The following is a 17,278-nucleotide window of genomic DNA, read 5'->3' as shown; positions in this document are numbered from 1 at the left end:
GCGCGCCAACAGACACACCTCAAATGAGTCCTCGAGGCAGTGCGCACTTCTCTTCCCTCTCCGACGGGCAGCTCCAGGTTAGCTTCTGTAGGAGGAGCTTCCGTAGTCCGTACAGCCAAGTGGATAAAACTCTTGTAATACACAACTGGAAGCAACAGCAAACCCTTGACAGACACAGACTAGTTTAAGACTGCGAGTAGCCTACCGGCTTCTGTCAAAACGTTATGTATCAGTTGTTAAAGAGATAGGTATTGTAGCAATTACACAAAACAATACTAGGAATTCATATTTTCATGTAGTTTTAATTTTATGTAAAATATACAATATAGCAAATAATCACAGACCGCAGATATTGATTGCTACTGCATATTATATTTATAATTTATTATTTATAATGTAAAGCCAAGAGTATGAACACTGTACTGGACATCTGTGTGTTTGAACAATACAGAATAAAGAAACATAAAACCATTAACAAAAATATCCTTGTCAAGTGTACATCAGGTTCAAGCATGGGAGAAGTCAGACTTCCCAAGAATGCAAGTCATAAAACCTACAATAGATTTTCAGACTGGCACACAACAGCACTTATTTTTATAAGAGCCATTCCCGAACACGGTTATTTTGCCATTGCACAGTCGGCCTGATGTATCCAGGCTTTCAGTCATCCTGGCAGTGACAACAGTAGGACTACATGATTACCACAGCTATAAAAGTTGTTGCCAAGATCACACAGAAATTTAATAGGCAGACTACCGCAGTTGCATCAGATCAGAGCGATTTTTTTTCTTTAGCTAGAATCAGACTTTGGCAGTAACAGTCATGTTCATGTGGGACACTAAAGGTGCCATTCATTCGTTTTTTCGCACTTGCGGTCTCCACTGACCGGTGGCAACAGCTGGGGATTTGAGCCGGTGTTTTTTCCCCCTCCAGGTGTGTAATCTGTTCTGAGCCACTTCACCGGTCCCCAGCGGTCACCTGCTCTGTGTCCCCTGGGTCTCCTTGACCCTTGTTGTGCGTATCCAACAGTGAGCAGTGGAAATAGGACTCCTGATGCAGTTTAGTGGATCAGCAGCAGACAGACCAGAGCGAGCACCAAAACCCTCAGCAGGACCCTCAGCAGGACCCTCAGTAGGACCCTCAGCAGGACCCTCAGTAGGACACTTTATGAGACGGGGAGTATCGGACTCCATTCACAGCCCTATGCAGTGCAGTCTGGCCTTGTATAGAGTGAGCGGAGCAGAGGTCTCCATCCCTCACTCGGCCTCCTGCCAGATAACGGTAGTCATCCCTCCCTCCCTCCCTCCATCCCTCCCCCGACAGTCTGTCAATGACGCTCCGAGCAGCAGGTCTAAAATAGATTCGATTAAAAAAATAAAATAAATAATAATAATAATAAAAGGGGATGTGTTTATTAAAGTTAGTTCAAGGGAGTGTGTGTGTGTGTGTCGGGGGAAGGGGGGTTCAGCGAGAGAGAGAGAGCTACCTGTCTCATCTGCATGCCTTGTGCAGGTGCTAGATAAAAAAAAATAAAAAAATCAACAGACATCTCTGCGGACTCTTTTATGAACGGAGATGTCAATAAGTTGGGAGGGGGAAAAAAGCCAAGCAGAAGGGTAAAAATGAAGAAATCCTCATATATACGACAACGTCTGAATATCTGAATATTTGAGGAGACTGGAGCAGGCGTGGGGGGAGGCAGAGCGGTGCTGGAGGGGAATACTAAACAGACAGAGAGACACACACACATACACCCAGAAAGATAGAGAGAGAGAGAGAGAGAGAGAGAGAGAAGCTCCCTGGTCGTCATGGGGTTGAAAGATGTTTTTTTCTTCCTTTCTTTGCTCTCTCTCTCACACACACATAATGAAATAGAAATACGGTTGCTTGCCCTCACAGTCACGCACGTGCGCACGCATGCACTATCTAGCACACACTCAAGCTATCTGGTGTGTGCCTGTTGATGGCAGGGCTGTGGAAGTCTGTGATTGGAAGAAAGACTTGGTAATGAAAGAGCAGATGCTATGTGAAGGCCCATTTCACTGCTTTGTGCATAGTCCAGAAATCGTACAGAGTACAATATTTAATTAGCATTTACAAGCTTCTTATTTTCCTCTCCCCCTCTCATCTTTCTTTCAGCCACACACACACACGTCTCAGCCCTGAAAGGCATGGATCTCTTCGTCACTGAAGCCCAGGTCTTTTACCAACCTAGCAAGCGAGAGAGAGATTGAAGAGAGAAAGAGAGAGATTAAAGAGAAGGGGGGGGGGGGGGGGGATAAGGAAGATGAGATGGAGAAAGCAGAGGGAGAAGACAACAATTTGTTCAGACAACCTAATTCAATTAGATCTTCTCACACTGAATAGCGCCAAAGGGGCTGATTTCACTACATAGAACCCGAGAGTCTCTCAGGAGAGACACATAGAGGATATCTACAGTACACCGCACTGAATTACTATTATGGACACAGAGAACAGATCTCTCATGTATGACCCCATTACCACCTTCACTGTTCATTTTAACTATTGTAATGATCATATTCTGTAAGTTGCTTTGGAAAAAAGCATCAGTTAAATACAATAACCATCTAAATTAGCAGCATTGAGAAACGGCCTTCACTGAGGGCTCCAGACTAACTTTTTGCACTGGTTGCACTGGTGCGCCTAACTTTTTTTCTTAGGTGCACCAGCACAAAAGTTAGGTGCACCCAAATTTTCAACCACATCGCATTTAACACCGCAGCAGGTTCACTTTTTTCCCTTAATTTCTGTCCTATATAGGTTGTCCTATGACTTATGATTTACAATTCTACAAGAAAAGTAACTTAATTAAGTGTTGGTGCTTTAAGTGCTTCACTGAGCTGAAATTTAAACTTAAAACATCTCAAGATTAATTAAATAAAAATAACAGTGAGTAAATTAACAGTGCACGTCTTTTAAGGGCTTCAGACTGCACATCTCATGGCTCAATGTCTTACATACTATCCTTCATGATCTTTAGGCCTTGGCTAAACCAGCTCGCCATGCATCTTCCATAGAAATGTATTTGAGCACAATTTAAAGAGATGTTCCAAGTAGCCTGGGGGATTTTTATGTGATTTTGCAATGATGATTGCAATAATCATTTCACAGTCCCACAATGCAATTTACTTTTTAATTTTAGTATTTTTAAATTTTCAATAAGAACACCACTATGGTTAATGCAGTAACGAAATGGTAGGCCTATTATTATAGGCTATTGCAATGACTTGCCATGCTCGATCTAAATGTGTCCATTCAATTCACCGTACACAATGACCACAGTTATACATGCAGGAAATATTCGGGCTTTAAATGTAGCAGCGATATTCGGTTTGCGCCAAATACCGGATTAAATTGATTGATGCCATCAGAATGAGTTTACACAACTTGCGCGCAAAACGAATATTGCTGTTGAAAACCGGGTTACTCCCTGCATGTAACTGCGGTCAATGACGCACTCCTTTTCGGCGATTTCTGTATCTCTGTCGTTCGCGAAGGCCTTGTATGCATTGTTCGTCTTTTCATCTGCAATGACTCCTATAAATTTGGCGCAAGTGGCATTCCTGTACGTCGGGTTTACGTTCAAACTATTTTTCTGGTGAATAATTATTTCGGACTGAACTTGGTGAAGGGAAGTTTCACTAGGCCTATCGTAGGCAACGATAAACTTGGGCTCGGGCTCGTCTGATCGGTTTGCTGCTGCCAGCCGCCGAAAGGCAGTGGGGAGAGGGTACATTTATCTCGGCCTATGTGACCACACTGTAATGCAACTATATCCACTCTGTTTATCTGATGGGTCTCTGACCTCTCTTCTCTCTCTCTCTGCATCACACGCATTTTCAAATTTACACACAGGCACTGGGCCACGGCCAATCAGAGGGGAGGTCCCGCCCTTCACTATCTGTGATTTGTTTAAACCACGATATTGGCCAAATATGTGTCTGTTATTGAACCAAAGGTAGAGTTTCAATGCGGACACTTTTTCCACTCTCGAATAGCTGGTCGCACCGGTGCCACCTCCGATTTTTTTTAGTCGCACTTTTGAAAAATTAGGTCGCATATGCGACCAAATTGGTCGCACTCCGGAGCCCTGTCACTGGCAGAGGACATAGTGTACATGTAATGTGTATGTGTACATGTGAAAGAGGTGTACGGTCACTCACCCCACCGCTAGCTCAGTGAAGGCCGTGGGTCCACACACACAAACCAGGCATTTGGAGCCTTCGGGCCGAACCAGGAGGTCGGTGAGCATGGAGGCCTGGACACGCCCTCTCCGCCCTGTCCACGAATCAGAGGGCTCCGAGAGCACATACTCCACCTCGAACCTGAAGAGGACAGGAACACAGGGGGGTGAGAGGAGAACCATATAGAGATGGAACAGGAACACAGGGGGGTGAGAACCATATAGAGATGGAACAGGAACACAGGGAGGTGAGAACCATATAGAGATGGAACAGGAACACGGGGGTGAGAACCATATAGAGATAGTGATGGAACAGGAACACAGGGGGGTGAGAACCATATAGAGATAGAGATGGAACAGGAACACAGGGGGGTGAGAACCATATAGAGATAGAGATGGAACAGGAACACAAGGAACAAGGAGAATATTCCAGAATTCCGATATTTCCAGCCACTATCCTCAGGCCGGGCCGGGTCCTTGATCAAGCATTTGTGTTTTTTTTTTTTAAATCATTAGCCTACTTGGGTGGGGAGCTAAAGCTATGCCATAATGAGAAATATTATATATATATATATATATATAATATTTCTCATTATGGCATAAAACTCCCCGACGCGCAGCCCGAGTCCATTAATTCCGTATAACTGGACACACCTTGAAGGCCGTTATCCCTTACTTAACACATGCGACAAAGCATCTCGACATCGCGACAAAGACTCGGGCGGAGGCAACTCTGCTGCGCGTCGGGGAGTTTTTTGCCCCTCGCCCTCGTCCATTAATTCCGTATAACAGGACACCTCGGCGGCCGTTATCCCTTACCTGACAAATGCTCCGACTTTCCTCCAAACTTGCTCAAAGTTATTTCTCCTGTTTTTATTTTTTCTTTACATCTTCAAGTTCCACGTTGACACGTGTTGCGCAGATGACATTACAAATGACATTTTGTAAAGCAAAGGAAACACGCGGTTCCGTTTAAAAAGAAGCTCACTAGTTCAGCTTGTTGTACAACTTTCGTTGGCCCTATAACAGTGATAGCATTCCATTGTTGCGAAGCCTGCAACCGTCGTCCTACTATGGTTGTTATAGTTACCATTCATAACCATTGATATGGAACGGTGTCCTGTTATTCAGAATAAATAGCCACCCCACCAGCCAATCAGAAAAGAGTATTACTTCTCTCCGGGTGATAAATGCGCACAGATGCTCGCCTATGACAGCAAAAAAACGGGGACTTTGAGATGAACAGACACATGAAGCATGCTTGCCATGGCAAAAATAATGAGTCAGTCTTCAATGTCATCTTTTGTCACTTCTCCATGCATACCCCTCAGAGCGAGGCAACCTCACAGAGAAATGCGTTGAGTTTTGCTGCAGGGACATAATATTATGTTGTAAGTGGCTTACGTTTCTTCATTCTGATTCATTCACAATCCATTCCATTCTGAATAAGCCAACAACATAGTTACATGCTTCCTCCTCCATTGCAGTATTCATTAAGATAATTCTAAACAGATTTCTGTAGCTCAAACAACTTGGAATTGTAGTTGAGAACGTCAGTTATAATGGCCCACATATTTAAAAAATGTCGGGTTCAAATCGGGCTCGGGCTCATAATTAGTTAATGTGTCGGGCCGGGTTGGGCTCGGGCACAACGTGCACGGGCTCGGGTAGGGTCGGGCTTGATTTTTTTGGGCCTGATCTGAGCTCTAGATAGAACCCCACAATCTACCAAGACTGAGGAAAAAAAGACAAGAGTATGTTCTTGTGAAAAGGACAAAAAGGCTTGAATGTCCTAAGAGAAGAAACTCTCTTCATAACATTTTTCATAACAGGATTAGGACATCTGAGCACAGCGTGGGCGGCGGATCTCGGGCTTCCTTAATCAATGTCAATGTCAATGTCAATGTCAATTTATTTGTATAGCACATTTCAAAAACAACAGCAGCATATTTCAGGAGACTGCGTATGCAGGAGTGTACCTCAGCACTTCTGTGCACATGTCAGGAGACTGGGTATATGCACTTCCGCAAGCAAACTCAATCTATGAGCAAAAGAAGTGTAATAAAAACAACCACATGTCTCTCCTTACAAACAAGCTCCACTCACCCACATATCAATAGCAATTCTCATTCACACAGCAATCCCCTATGCCCAGCTGAATGTCAGTGCTAAGAGACGGGTAGATAGCCCACCCCCAGGGCCCTCCGTTCTCTCTCTAATAAGCTTCAGACAGAGAAACAGACACACACATACACAGACACACACACACACAGAGACACAGACACAGACACATACACCGCAATTTAAGGGGTCAGACCTGGGAACAGATTCTTCCGGAAACTAATTAATAGAGTCTATGGATTGGGGATGTGATGATTCACTAGTAGCTTACAGAACCAAGGCTCAGGCCAGAGAGCAACAGAGCGAACTGATCCTTCGGGGGTGGGGGGGGGGGGGGGGGGTGGCAGAGTGCAGGGCTTTGAACCAGAATTTTTGCCAATTGGTTCGTTCTGAACAGAAACAGTATTTTAACATTTCCGGTTTTGGTTCCCACCCTAGAATTGACGTTCCCGAACCGGTTAGAACAAAAAAATATTGTTCCTGAACCGGTTAAAAACGTTCCATGTCCGGTTAAAAACGTTCCATAGCGTATACCAGAGCAAGACTAATCGCATCCACACACACACACACACACACACACCACCTCCAAACCCACCTGGGGTCTTTGGCAGCCAGTTGGTCCAGTAGCGAGTGCCAGAGGATGTCTCTCTCCTGACGGTTGAAAAACATCAGCTGGGTTTTCCTGTGGATCACATGCATGATTGAAGTTATTTTATTTTGTGTTGCCAGGGGGGGCTACGCTAACATTTCGCCACACACTTGTTGTCGTCATAGCAACAACAGTACTACTGTCCAGTAAAATGCCAACCTGATAGTCGTTTCTCAGAGCCAGAGCCTAAGGATTTCCCCACCCCAAATCATACATAACAAGGATGGCTATGGACAATTAAATAACAGTAAGCCCGCAGTCTGACACCTCACTAAATTACACATCCTATATTAAGGCACACCACTGGAAGACACATCCACAAGGCGTATTATGGAACATGTGGTGACGAAGAAATATAATGAGAGGGGAAAAAACAGAGCACTGAAGAAATGCCTCAGACTGCTGGGATAAAAGACCTACGTAAACACCAGGCTTCAAAAAGGCATCGGACAGACTTCACTTTTATTTGCTAATCCTCTTCACACACATGCGGAGCTTTTTTATTTTCTAGCAGTCATGTAAGCTCATTTGGAAACTACTAGGGTCATGTTTACTAATGTTTGGTGATGACACAATCCTGAGATGCCATTAAAGTGTCTGTAACAGTTCACTAAAGGGTATCAACAGAGCTTACAACATAAATTCAACAACAATGACTAGAGAGAGAGTATGTTCACTTAGTTCAGATATCTGAAGAACATCTTAGGAGACCGTGCTGGTCACATCGTCAGACGATATCCGTCTCAATGCTTTTCATACAATACAGAAATAAAAGTGACTTTGATTCCCACAGCAGCAAAGCTATTGACCTCTCCTGACCTGTCTGCTTGTCTGCTGTGGCTGGGGCCAAAGAAAAAAGGAACTTTTCTGATGCACCGTCTATAGTTCTTAAGTCTCCTTTGCACCATGGTGGAACCCAACAGGAGGAACTCTACTGCAGAACTCTAAACAGAACTGGCCAAAGACAAATGGATGGAATTCTGAATTCTGCATGGTGCTTTTAAGGGAAAATCCCCTGCGAGAAAAAACATGAGTTTGACATCGTATGGTCATTGCAGGTAAAACTGAGCTATAGAATGCAGAAAACTGAGTCTGAAGACCAATATTCCAACAATACAATAACACAGGAAGTCATGCTGATCCGTGTCTCCGAGGACATCCTGTAGTACTAACGTGCGGTGTCGAAGAGGGTTGGAAAACGCCGATGAGTGGGCGCTGTCTCACCTGAGCGTGGGCAGGCCGGTCAAGGCCGCGTGGACGAGTCGCGCCATGGGCGTGAAGCCCGTCCCCGCCGCCAGCAGGTACAGCTGGGTGATGCCACGCAGGAGACGCAGGCTGAAGGGACCCTCAGGGCTGCTCACCGCCAGGGAGTCACCTGGCAGGACGAGCACAAACAAAGTTACAAAGAAAGTAATGATAACAGGGAAGATGAGGGGTCTTTATCTTGCATCTTTTCAGTTTGTACTGGGCTGTCCTGTGGAGGGATTAGTACAGGTCAGGGGTACACACACACACACACACACACACACACATTAAAAAGTTTGATCATTTCTTGCATTTGTGTGTTAATATCCTGTGTGTCAATGTGTGTGTGGTGGCATGTCTATGGAATGTATCAGTGACTGGTGAGTCCTAAATCTCTATGGATGCATTTTAATCTCAAATTATTATGTAATGACCGCTACTGGAGCACAAAAGAGAGGTTGTATAACATAACCGGTCATATGGAAGTCCGAATTTAGCCGGTTGTTCTACTACTACCCCCCTAGTATTTCCTCCGGACATTATGTAAATCTACTGTGTCTGAACTAAGCGTAGAACATGCGGTTAAAATTCACACCTAGTGAGAGGGCGTGTCAGTGACGTTTCTTTCTTGCGTCCATGTGGTTAGATCTGACTTAAATGCCAGTGTTATGATGGAGTGGCATAGTGCTGTCCAGAAAATCTCCGGCCTGGAAAGATGCAGACATCACAGAGCTACTGTCCATGAGGGCATACAACATTTTGATAGAACACATGAAGGGAACGGCAAGAGACACGTTGTAGCCTACAACTGCATGGCAAGGCCAAACAAATTCAAAAGACTGAATCATCATAAGCAGTGTGCTGAAAAGGCAGTAGCCTACAGCGACGTCGTTGACGACAATAACAGGAGTATTTGATAAATTGTTAGCCAACACGGTCGGTTTTCTGTTTATTGATAGCCTTCTCATGACCTCACTGCTGAGCTCGCTGATATTAGGGGGGTGTGTTATTTCATGAAAATGTTCAGATTCAACTTTAGCCCAGATTTTCTAATGCTCCCATGTCTTGGGAATACATTGATGTGAAAAAATTTCAGGTTAGAGGTTTTAGAAGAAATTTTCAAAAAAATTACACAGGAGTGCTTAAAACATCTTGTTGCATCAGGAAATCAGGGCTATTGTGGTATTTGGTATTAACACCCCCCCCTACTGATATTTGTTGAGCATAAATATGCCTAGAGAAAATGAAAACGGAAGAAAACCCAACTTTGTTCCAAGCTCACGTAAATGCAATAGACACATGGGTAGGGATGTAACGGTATGAAAATTTAACCTCACGGTTATAGTGACCAAAACTATCACTGTTTTCGGTATTATCACGGTATTTCTAAAAGTGTGTTCAATATGTTCAGAAAGCACTGATAGGCCTACACAAGCTGAAATAGTTTCAAAAAGTGTCCGTTCACTTTTTTCTTTATGTTTAATTGGCTATGTGCTTATAGCTTAACTTACCCTACCATAACTTGGAGTTTGCTATTTCTGTTATTTGGATCCAATGAGTGAGACCAAAGTAAGCGTTCAAAATAAAACTTTAGGCTACTGTTTTCTCCTGATAACGTGAGTGGAATGGATTTAATGTGGACGTGAACATAAAAAGACGCAGAGTGGCTACATGATACAGTGCACATTTTGCGGTTAAAATGTTCCGCCTTTTAAAATCAGTTGTAGCCTAATCCGAATCGTAGTTAAAACCATCAATTAGACAACAGAATCAGTAAGGTACCAGTTTTGTTTTATTGTACCAGGCCTACTGTATGTCAAAATCAGGCTCGGATGAAGCTGGGAAGGATTAAACACACGGTTTCCACACCGCGGTAATCAACCGTGATAATCATGATATTTGAAATGAAAACGGTAATTGTTATCGTCAACATTTTTATCGCGGTTTACCATTATACCGGTAATCGTTACATCCCTACACATGGGGAGAGGATGCTTTTGGAAAAAATAAACCATGAAAAAACGAACCACTTCACTGTTATGTTAGTATTTTGTTTATTGCTTAAAAACGTTGTATATGATGGCCTTGAAGTCTTGAGTTAGCCTACTGAATTGGCTGGTAGCCTACCATACAGTTTGTGCATGCTCTCTTTCTCGCAACCAGATTTGGGGTTCAATAGCCAAGTAATTCTGCTACTTAACGTTGAAAACAGATAAATGTGTTTATTCGAAGCACACATACAAATACTGTAGGTCAATTTCAAGTGCGCACTTACGTGACTACTAAGTATTAGGGCGGTGGTAGTGTAGTGGTTAAAGAACTGGGCTAACGTGCAGTAGCCTGAAAGTTGACGGTTCAAATCCCGACTTCCACCGTTGTGCCCTTGAGCAAGGCACTTAACCCCAAGTTGCTCCGGGGACAATGTGATCCCTTGTAATATAGCTGACATATGTAAGTCACTTTGGTCAAGAAGTGTCTGCTAAATGTAATGTAATGTAATGTAATGTAATGTATTAGCCTACACACAATAGATTTTTCTTCTTTAGCCTACATAATGCATACACTTTGTAAACAAACAGCAGCTGTGACAGGCAGCGGCCGCATATATTCTGCGTCATATCTTGCATCTTGTGAACTCTACAAGCCCCCACCCCTCACTCGACAATCACACGGAGATTCACACATAGGTCCGTAGGTTAGCATCATATCTGAATCATCCGAAGGGTACGACCTCCGTTTGACAAACCTCCGCATATACTCCGGAGGTTATATTTGAAAGCGCTTACTGAAATAAGTGACATCATCCAGCTATTGGACAGTGACATTGACTCACTGTCAACTTAATCTATCTGCTCCTCGAGGGCTAAAAATCTCAAGAGTCGAGTAGAGACGACTGTCAAAACCTGTGCTCTCAGGTCAGAACAAAATTACCTTTAAGTAGAGCACTCCATGCCTCCAAGAAAGAGAAAGAAAGAGGAGAGAGAGAGGAGAGAGAGAGGAAAAAAGAGAGGGAGAGAGAGAGAGAGAGAAAGAGGAGAGAGAGAGAAGGAAAGAGAGAGAGAGAGAGAGAAAAAATAAACAAAAAAGCCAGTAGGCAGTAGGTAATGGTTTGTACAGGATTTGTCTTTTCAGCCTTACTAAAATAGACTACTAATTACACAATCCATCTTGGCTACTTGGCAATGTCCTGTACCGTAATTGATGCATCTCATTTGGCCCTGGTGCATGAGCAGAACAACAAGCAGAGGGGACAGGAGCTCAGAGAAGAAACGGAAGGAAGAGAGAAAGAGACTGCACATCAAAAGCCAATTGGCTTTTGATGTGCCCCCCAGGTAAGTGACATTCTGTGTTCCGTTTGCTGAAACACTTCGCTTCCTCCATAATCAATGGCACTGGCTAGACCAGACGTGATAGCTGCACGCACACATACATACGAAGACATTAGACCAGACCTCCGCTACACGAACGGAGGACCCTATGTCTTAGACGCTATTAGGGCTGTCACTTTACGTTCGAAAATCGATTGCACAATCGATTGGACCAAACAACACAAGTTTCGAAAACTAAAATAGGGAATCGATTTTAACCAAATATTTACACTATTCATTTTAAACAAAATAAACAAATAAAAAAGATAGATGTAACAGAATTCACAAACAAGAATATAAGAATATAAAAGAATTCCGAAGTGCAGTAAGCATTGCGAAAGCTAAAAAGAAAATTCCCACCAAGTTTACGCACCGGGAACAGCTGTTTCAATCAGCTGCTGTGCTGCTCGTGTTTTGCCAAAAAATGGAGGACAACGCGATCAACCTGTGCGACGTGTAGAGAGACGAGTGATAGGCCCTAATAACTTCAGGAGTTCGATGTGAAAGTACTTCGGATTTTTGGTATATCAAACTATGGAGAAGAACAAAGCGGTAGGCTACGCAAACTGTGCAATCGAGTTCTACGTAGGCGAAATTTGTTTGACATTTCTAATAATAAACACAGACACAGCTACGTTGAAGCCTGCAGTCATGTCACTGATGTAATGGCAGTCCACTCGGCTTACTGGTTTTCGAGAATGTTGCACTTCTGTTTGTCATTGTGCACGAAACTTTACGCCAATAAATCATCAGAAATATTGCTGGCTTGCGTCTACAAGCGCCCTCTTCACGTTCGTCCTAATGCCTGTTAGTTGTTTGTGGATTGGCCTATATTTGGCGTTGAAAATGGAACCGTCTTTAGACATAAAAAATCGATTTTACAATCGATTCAATGAACACTTATGTCTCAAAAATTTCACAAAAGTGACAGCCCTAGACGCTATCGAGTCAAACAGTCCATCTTGTTCTTACTCTCAGATGCTATTACCTCAGAGTTTCATGGAGTGAGCGCAAGCCTGCTAAGGAAGCCGTGGACAGACAGACAGGAAGTAGCCCAACCAGCTGTGTGGAATGGATTTCAAATGTGGTTTTTGGATGTGATTCATAGTACGTTCCAGGCCCTTGCTGTTAATGCTGCCATGTGTTTTAACCTGTTTGTCCCAACAGTGTGTACTCCCACTGTACTCCCATTTAAAGAAGCCCTATGCAACAATTTTAGGAAAATTTACCTTAATTATGCAGGTTGAGAGTCGTTCTGATGGTTCTACAACACTTTTTGGGTCGTTTGGTGGGTGCTTCGTCTCCCCCTAGTGCTTCTCCGCGGAAAAAACGAATATGCAACTTTCTGGTCGCGGTACAAACACATCCGGATGTGACTCAGTGGAAGTATCCAATCGCGCCTCGAAAATGTAGTCAGATTGTAGTTTCTAAGAAGACTGCAAAACGAACTTCGACTTGGCTTTGTTGCTGTTGAAATTGTAAGTAGCCTACCTTTGGGTGAACTTCGTTTTTGTAATGTGGTTTGATAGTCTCTTGAACAATGTGTTTGCTCGACCGTTTTATTGTGAGCCCTGTATGTGTTTAGCTTGGTTTCTTGATGGCTAGCTCGCTAGCTAGTGGGGGTTTAGCGTAGCAGTCACTTGCTACCGAAGCAGCAGGGGGAGCTGTGTAGTGAAAAATGGGAGCCCAAATCCGGACGAAAACCCAGAAACAGCGAAGGAATAACCAGACCTGCATAGAGCTTCTTTAAAACCTTCATCTGCTACAGTAGGTCAGATCACCTCAGCTACGGAAACACAGCGGCCACCTCACAGTCAAAGGAACCGAGAAATCTGTTTGTGTATTCTCACACGACTTAGTTTAAGGTCAGGTCTTGCTGATATCTCCCTGTATAGACTACCAAGCTAATTAACTTGGCCGCTGTGACACTAACAGTCCCCTTTTTGCCTTTTTCCTGCTGTAGTGAAAATGCCTGGAAGTCAGGCACGGCCATGTGTGGGGTTAACGAGCTGCGGTGGGGGTGGGGGCGGGTGGTGGTTGTGGGGGACAGGCAACAAACAGGCCCACTACAGACAGGAAGGTAATTTCACACACACACAAACACACACACACACCAGCCTATGAAACCTGCTCTGGCCTTTTAGCCGGTGGCTCTGTGCAAAAAGGTTTCCAATTAGAGGTGTTTTTCTCTTTCGATGCCTCCGAACAACGCCGCCGCCGACGCACACAGGTGCACTCACTCACTCACACACTCACACACACACAAAAAAAAAGCTAATGCAACTACGCACCCCACTCACCTATACTGAGGCTGTCTAGATGTGAGCTGAGCACGCCGTTGGGGTAAACTTTGATCATGAGGAAGAGCCTGTGAGCCCCATCTCCCTCAGTGGCTGAGCAGTCCGGCAGCAGGGTGTGGTCCACTGGAGTGTAGGGCTTCACCACCTCACTGTCTGTAGAGGGGGGTTATAATCAGTGGTTAAAGTGGGATTTGGCAGGTGGGGGAACTCTAAAATCCAGTGTCGATGCAACGGGGAAAAATGACTCACCGTTGGACAACATATTGAGTATCGTGGTGTAGCAATACTTTTTGGACAAGAATTGCTAGCTTCTTGTCACTTCTGTACACGCGAAAAAATTAACTATATCATCGCGTTATATCATTGATATCATTATATCATTTATATCATTTATTTATCTGAGGTGGCGGAACTGTGTTCCTCCCTGTTCCCCCCCACTTTAACCCCTGGTTATAATCCACCTTTAAATATAGGCCACCCATGATGACATGCTGGGTCACTACTGGGTCACTAAGTTTAAACCCTGGTGATGATGTGTCAATCTTATCCTGCTGTGCGATACTCAGGGTAGGCTGCTTACCTTGGACCGAGGCTCGGAGGTAGACGTGTCTGCCCACGGGCACGTGCATGTGCGTCCCCGGGGGCAGCTGTAAGCAGAAGAGCTTGGTGTCGTGCGTCACGTCCGTCTTGGCGAGGAGCACACACTTGCGGTAGCAGATCTCTGCGTTTAGGATCAGTCAGAGGAAGAAGAGAAAGTCAGACACAAAGAACAACAACCTGAGGCATCTACACCTGGTGACTCGTAAAAAAGCCGCGACAACACACACACACTGTGACAAACTGGTGCCTGCTCAAGATATCCGAGGCCGGCCAATAACAAGTATAAGTTTATATACTCTTTTGATCCCGTGAGGGAAATTTGGTCTCTGCATTTATCGCAATCCGTGAATTAGTGAAACACACTCAGCACACAGTGAACACACAGTGAGGTGAAGCACACACTAATCCCGGCGCAGTGAGCTGCCTGCAACAACAGCGGCGCTCAGAGGTGCCTTGCTCAAGGGCACTTCAGCCGTGCCTACTGGTCGGGGTTCGAACTGGCAACCCTCCGGTTACAAGTCCGAAGTGCTAACCAGTAGACCCACAGGAGCCTGCTCAAAATATCTGAGGCCGGCCAATAACAGGAGCCTGCTCAAGATATCCGAGGCCGGCCAATAACAGCATAAGCACTGCCCAATCAGAGGAAAAGCATTCTGCAGTCTGTGGATGGCTTCGTTCACACTCTTTGCGGATGGAGAATTGATTTCTATGCTTGTTTCTGTCCCTTTGTGATCGCCTCGGTCATGTATGGACTTCTTAGTATTTCATATCATCAAGCACAGCACTGAACACAGAAGAGGGTGATGTGCTGTGTTGAGTGTTCGTGTGTGTGTGTGTGTGTGTGTGACATTGGACAGGACTGACTCACCGCGGTCTTTTTGGCGCTCAAATGTGTCATGGGCGTCCAGCTGTTCCCCCAGCTCTGACCACTTAGCCTTGACCTTCTTCCACAACACCACCTGAATCTTCCCCACCGCACTGGCTGTGTGAACTAAACACACACACACACACACACACACAGGTGTGTATTTTTGAGAGGCTTTCTTCATACTGCACAATTCAAAAAATACAGAACAATATGCTGAAAGGTCCTTGCCAGGAGCCTTTCACTCTCCCTCCGTCTCACACACACACACACACACACACACACACACACACACACACACACACACACACACACTTTCTCGCTCTCTCTCTGACTCACAAATCTCAGCAGACTCGATTCGTGTTTGGCACAATGGAGCCCAAATCAAACAATGAGCCTGAAGCTGACTAAGGCTACGTTTACACCGGCAGGCCTTGTTGCACACATCCGATTTTCCGCCTATATCCGATTTTTTGGACTACCTGTTTACATCTACGTTCGAGAGTGGCCCATATCAGATACATGGTTCATTCCTTTTGTACACTTGCGACAATCCGCATGCGCACAAGAGGAATTTTGGTCACCGAAATGAAATCAAACAAATGGCACAAAATATGCTTACATTAGGGTATTTCAGTGGCTAGTTGTTTACTTTCATTTCCAAAGTATCTTGAGAAGTCCGCAAAATAGGCTATGGGTTTTATTTTAAAGAAATAGAAAGTGTAGAGCCTCCAGCCTTTATTGCAGCTTTTCTATCTCGGTTTTCATTTGAATTTCACCGTTCTGCCAGTCGTGCAATTGTAGGGTATGTAATTGGAATCCATCGGAATTGGGTCACATTTAACTGACAGTGTAAACATAGCCTTACTAAGAGCACTGAGATTTTACGGTACACAAGGCAAGGGCCACAGGAGAATACAATATACAAGAAATTCTTCTTGTGAAATACAACTTCAACATCATGTTCATTTAGAAATGAACATGATAATTTAATTTAATTTTGCAAATTAAAAAATTATATCTGGAGATCTCACTCATTCCCTGTGTCCCACAGGCCCTGTGAGAGCAAATGGACACTTCATTGTATTGGCTATGCACCATCACACACACACACACACACACACACTCTTGTACTTGTATCTCTTATTACTTACTGCTAACACGCTCCTCCACTTCTTGTGGGAGACCTGTCGACAATAACGAGTTCAATCAGAGCTCCAGTTCTGTGTGTGTGTGTGTGTGTGTGTATGTGTGTGTATGTATGTGTGTGTGTGTGTTTGGGAAACTCACGCCAATGCAGGAGATAAGACATCTTTCCCAGAACAACCTCGATCCGTAGAGCACCATTTATCAGGTCCACAACCGCGCTGCCTGCTGCAGGAATCTGAGACAGGGAGAGAGTGAGAACAAAGTAGAGTGAACGAGAGAAAGGAAGGAAGGAAGGAAGAAAGAAAGATAGATAAGGGCACACACAGACAGATGAAGAAAATTAGGCAAAAAGCAGAGTAATAGGATGGAGAGAAGCTAATGAACTGCCAAGGGGAGTGTGTGTGTGTGTGTGTGTGTGTGTGTGTGCGCGTGTGTGCATGTGTGTGCCTGCAGCTGCGAGATGAATGGCCGTGTCTGAATGTGTTGAATGTGTGTATCCTCAGATATCCGAGTAGATAGATGGCACCTGACACCCCAGCAGGTTATTACGGAAATTAAAATGCATGAGCCACTTACCTTTCTCTTGGTGTAGACCACAATATTAACAGTGGTGTCTGTTTGGAACCAGTCGTACCTGTCACACACAAGGACAGCCTTTTAAGCTTTAATACTCATTAACGTCAGCCAAACTGGGACCGATCGTTTACACAGCACTACGCGAGTTTTAGTCTAAAACTAGCGAGCTAGCTAGTGTAGGATATCATTAACGCCAGACAA

General features: G+C 44.4%; 1 protein-coding gene across 4 annotated transcripts in view; it reads right to left on the bottom strand.

Moving 5' to 3' along the window:
- Nucleotides 1-282: 282 nt before the first annotated feature.
- Nucleotides 283-17,278, bottom strand: part of cyb5r4 (cytochrome b5 reductase 4) — a 37,573-nt gene continuing 20,577 nt past the window's right edge. The window contains exons 7-16 of one of the 4 annotated variants that reach the window (XM_076280579.1): nt 17,078-17,135; nt 16,643-16,736; nt 16,507-16,539; nt 15,356-15,478; nt 14,468-14,608; nt 13,879-14,040; nt 8,199-8,349; nt 6,921-7,007; nt 4,185-4,346; nt 283-2,211 (exon numbers count right to left, since the gene is read on the bottom strand). In XM_076280579.1, coding sequence (XP_076136694.1) covers nt 2,157-2,211; nt 4,185-4,346; nt 6,921-7,007; nt 8,199-8,349; nt 13,879-14,040; nt 14,468-14,608; nt 15,356-15,478; nt 16,507-16,539; nt 16,643-16,736; nt 17,078-17,135 — 1,066 coding nt within the window. In that variant the 3' untranslated portion in view covers nt 283-2,156. The remainder of the gene's footprint in view (nt 2,212-4,184; nt 4,347-6,920; nt 7,008-8,198; nt 8,350-13,878; nt 14,041-14,467; nt 14,609-15,355; nt 15,479-16,506; nt 16,540-16,642; nt 16,737-17,077; nt 17,136-17,278) is intronic. The other 3 variants (XM_076280580.1, XM_076280582.1, XM_076280581.1) reach the window with 3 other exon arrangements.

This window comes from Alosa pseudoharengus, unplaced genomic scaffold, assembly GCF_046254945.1.
Source record: "Alosa pseudoharengus isolate Yale_2024_CS ecotype anadromous, Long Island Sound unplaced genomic scaffold, YU_APseudo_1.1 YU_APseudo_1.1_scf_12, whole genome shotgun sequence".
NCBI lineage: Eukaryota > Metazoa > Chordata > Actinopteri > Clupeiformes > Clupeidae > Alosa > Alosa pseudoharengus.
This window is presented reverse-complemented; position numbering and strand designations above follow the sequence as displayed.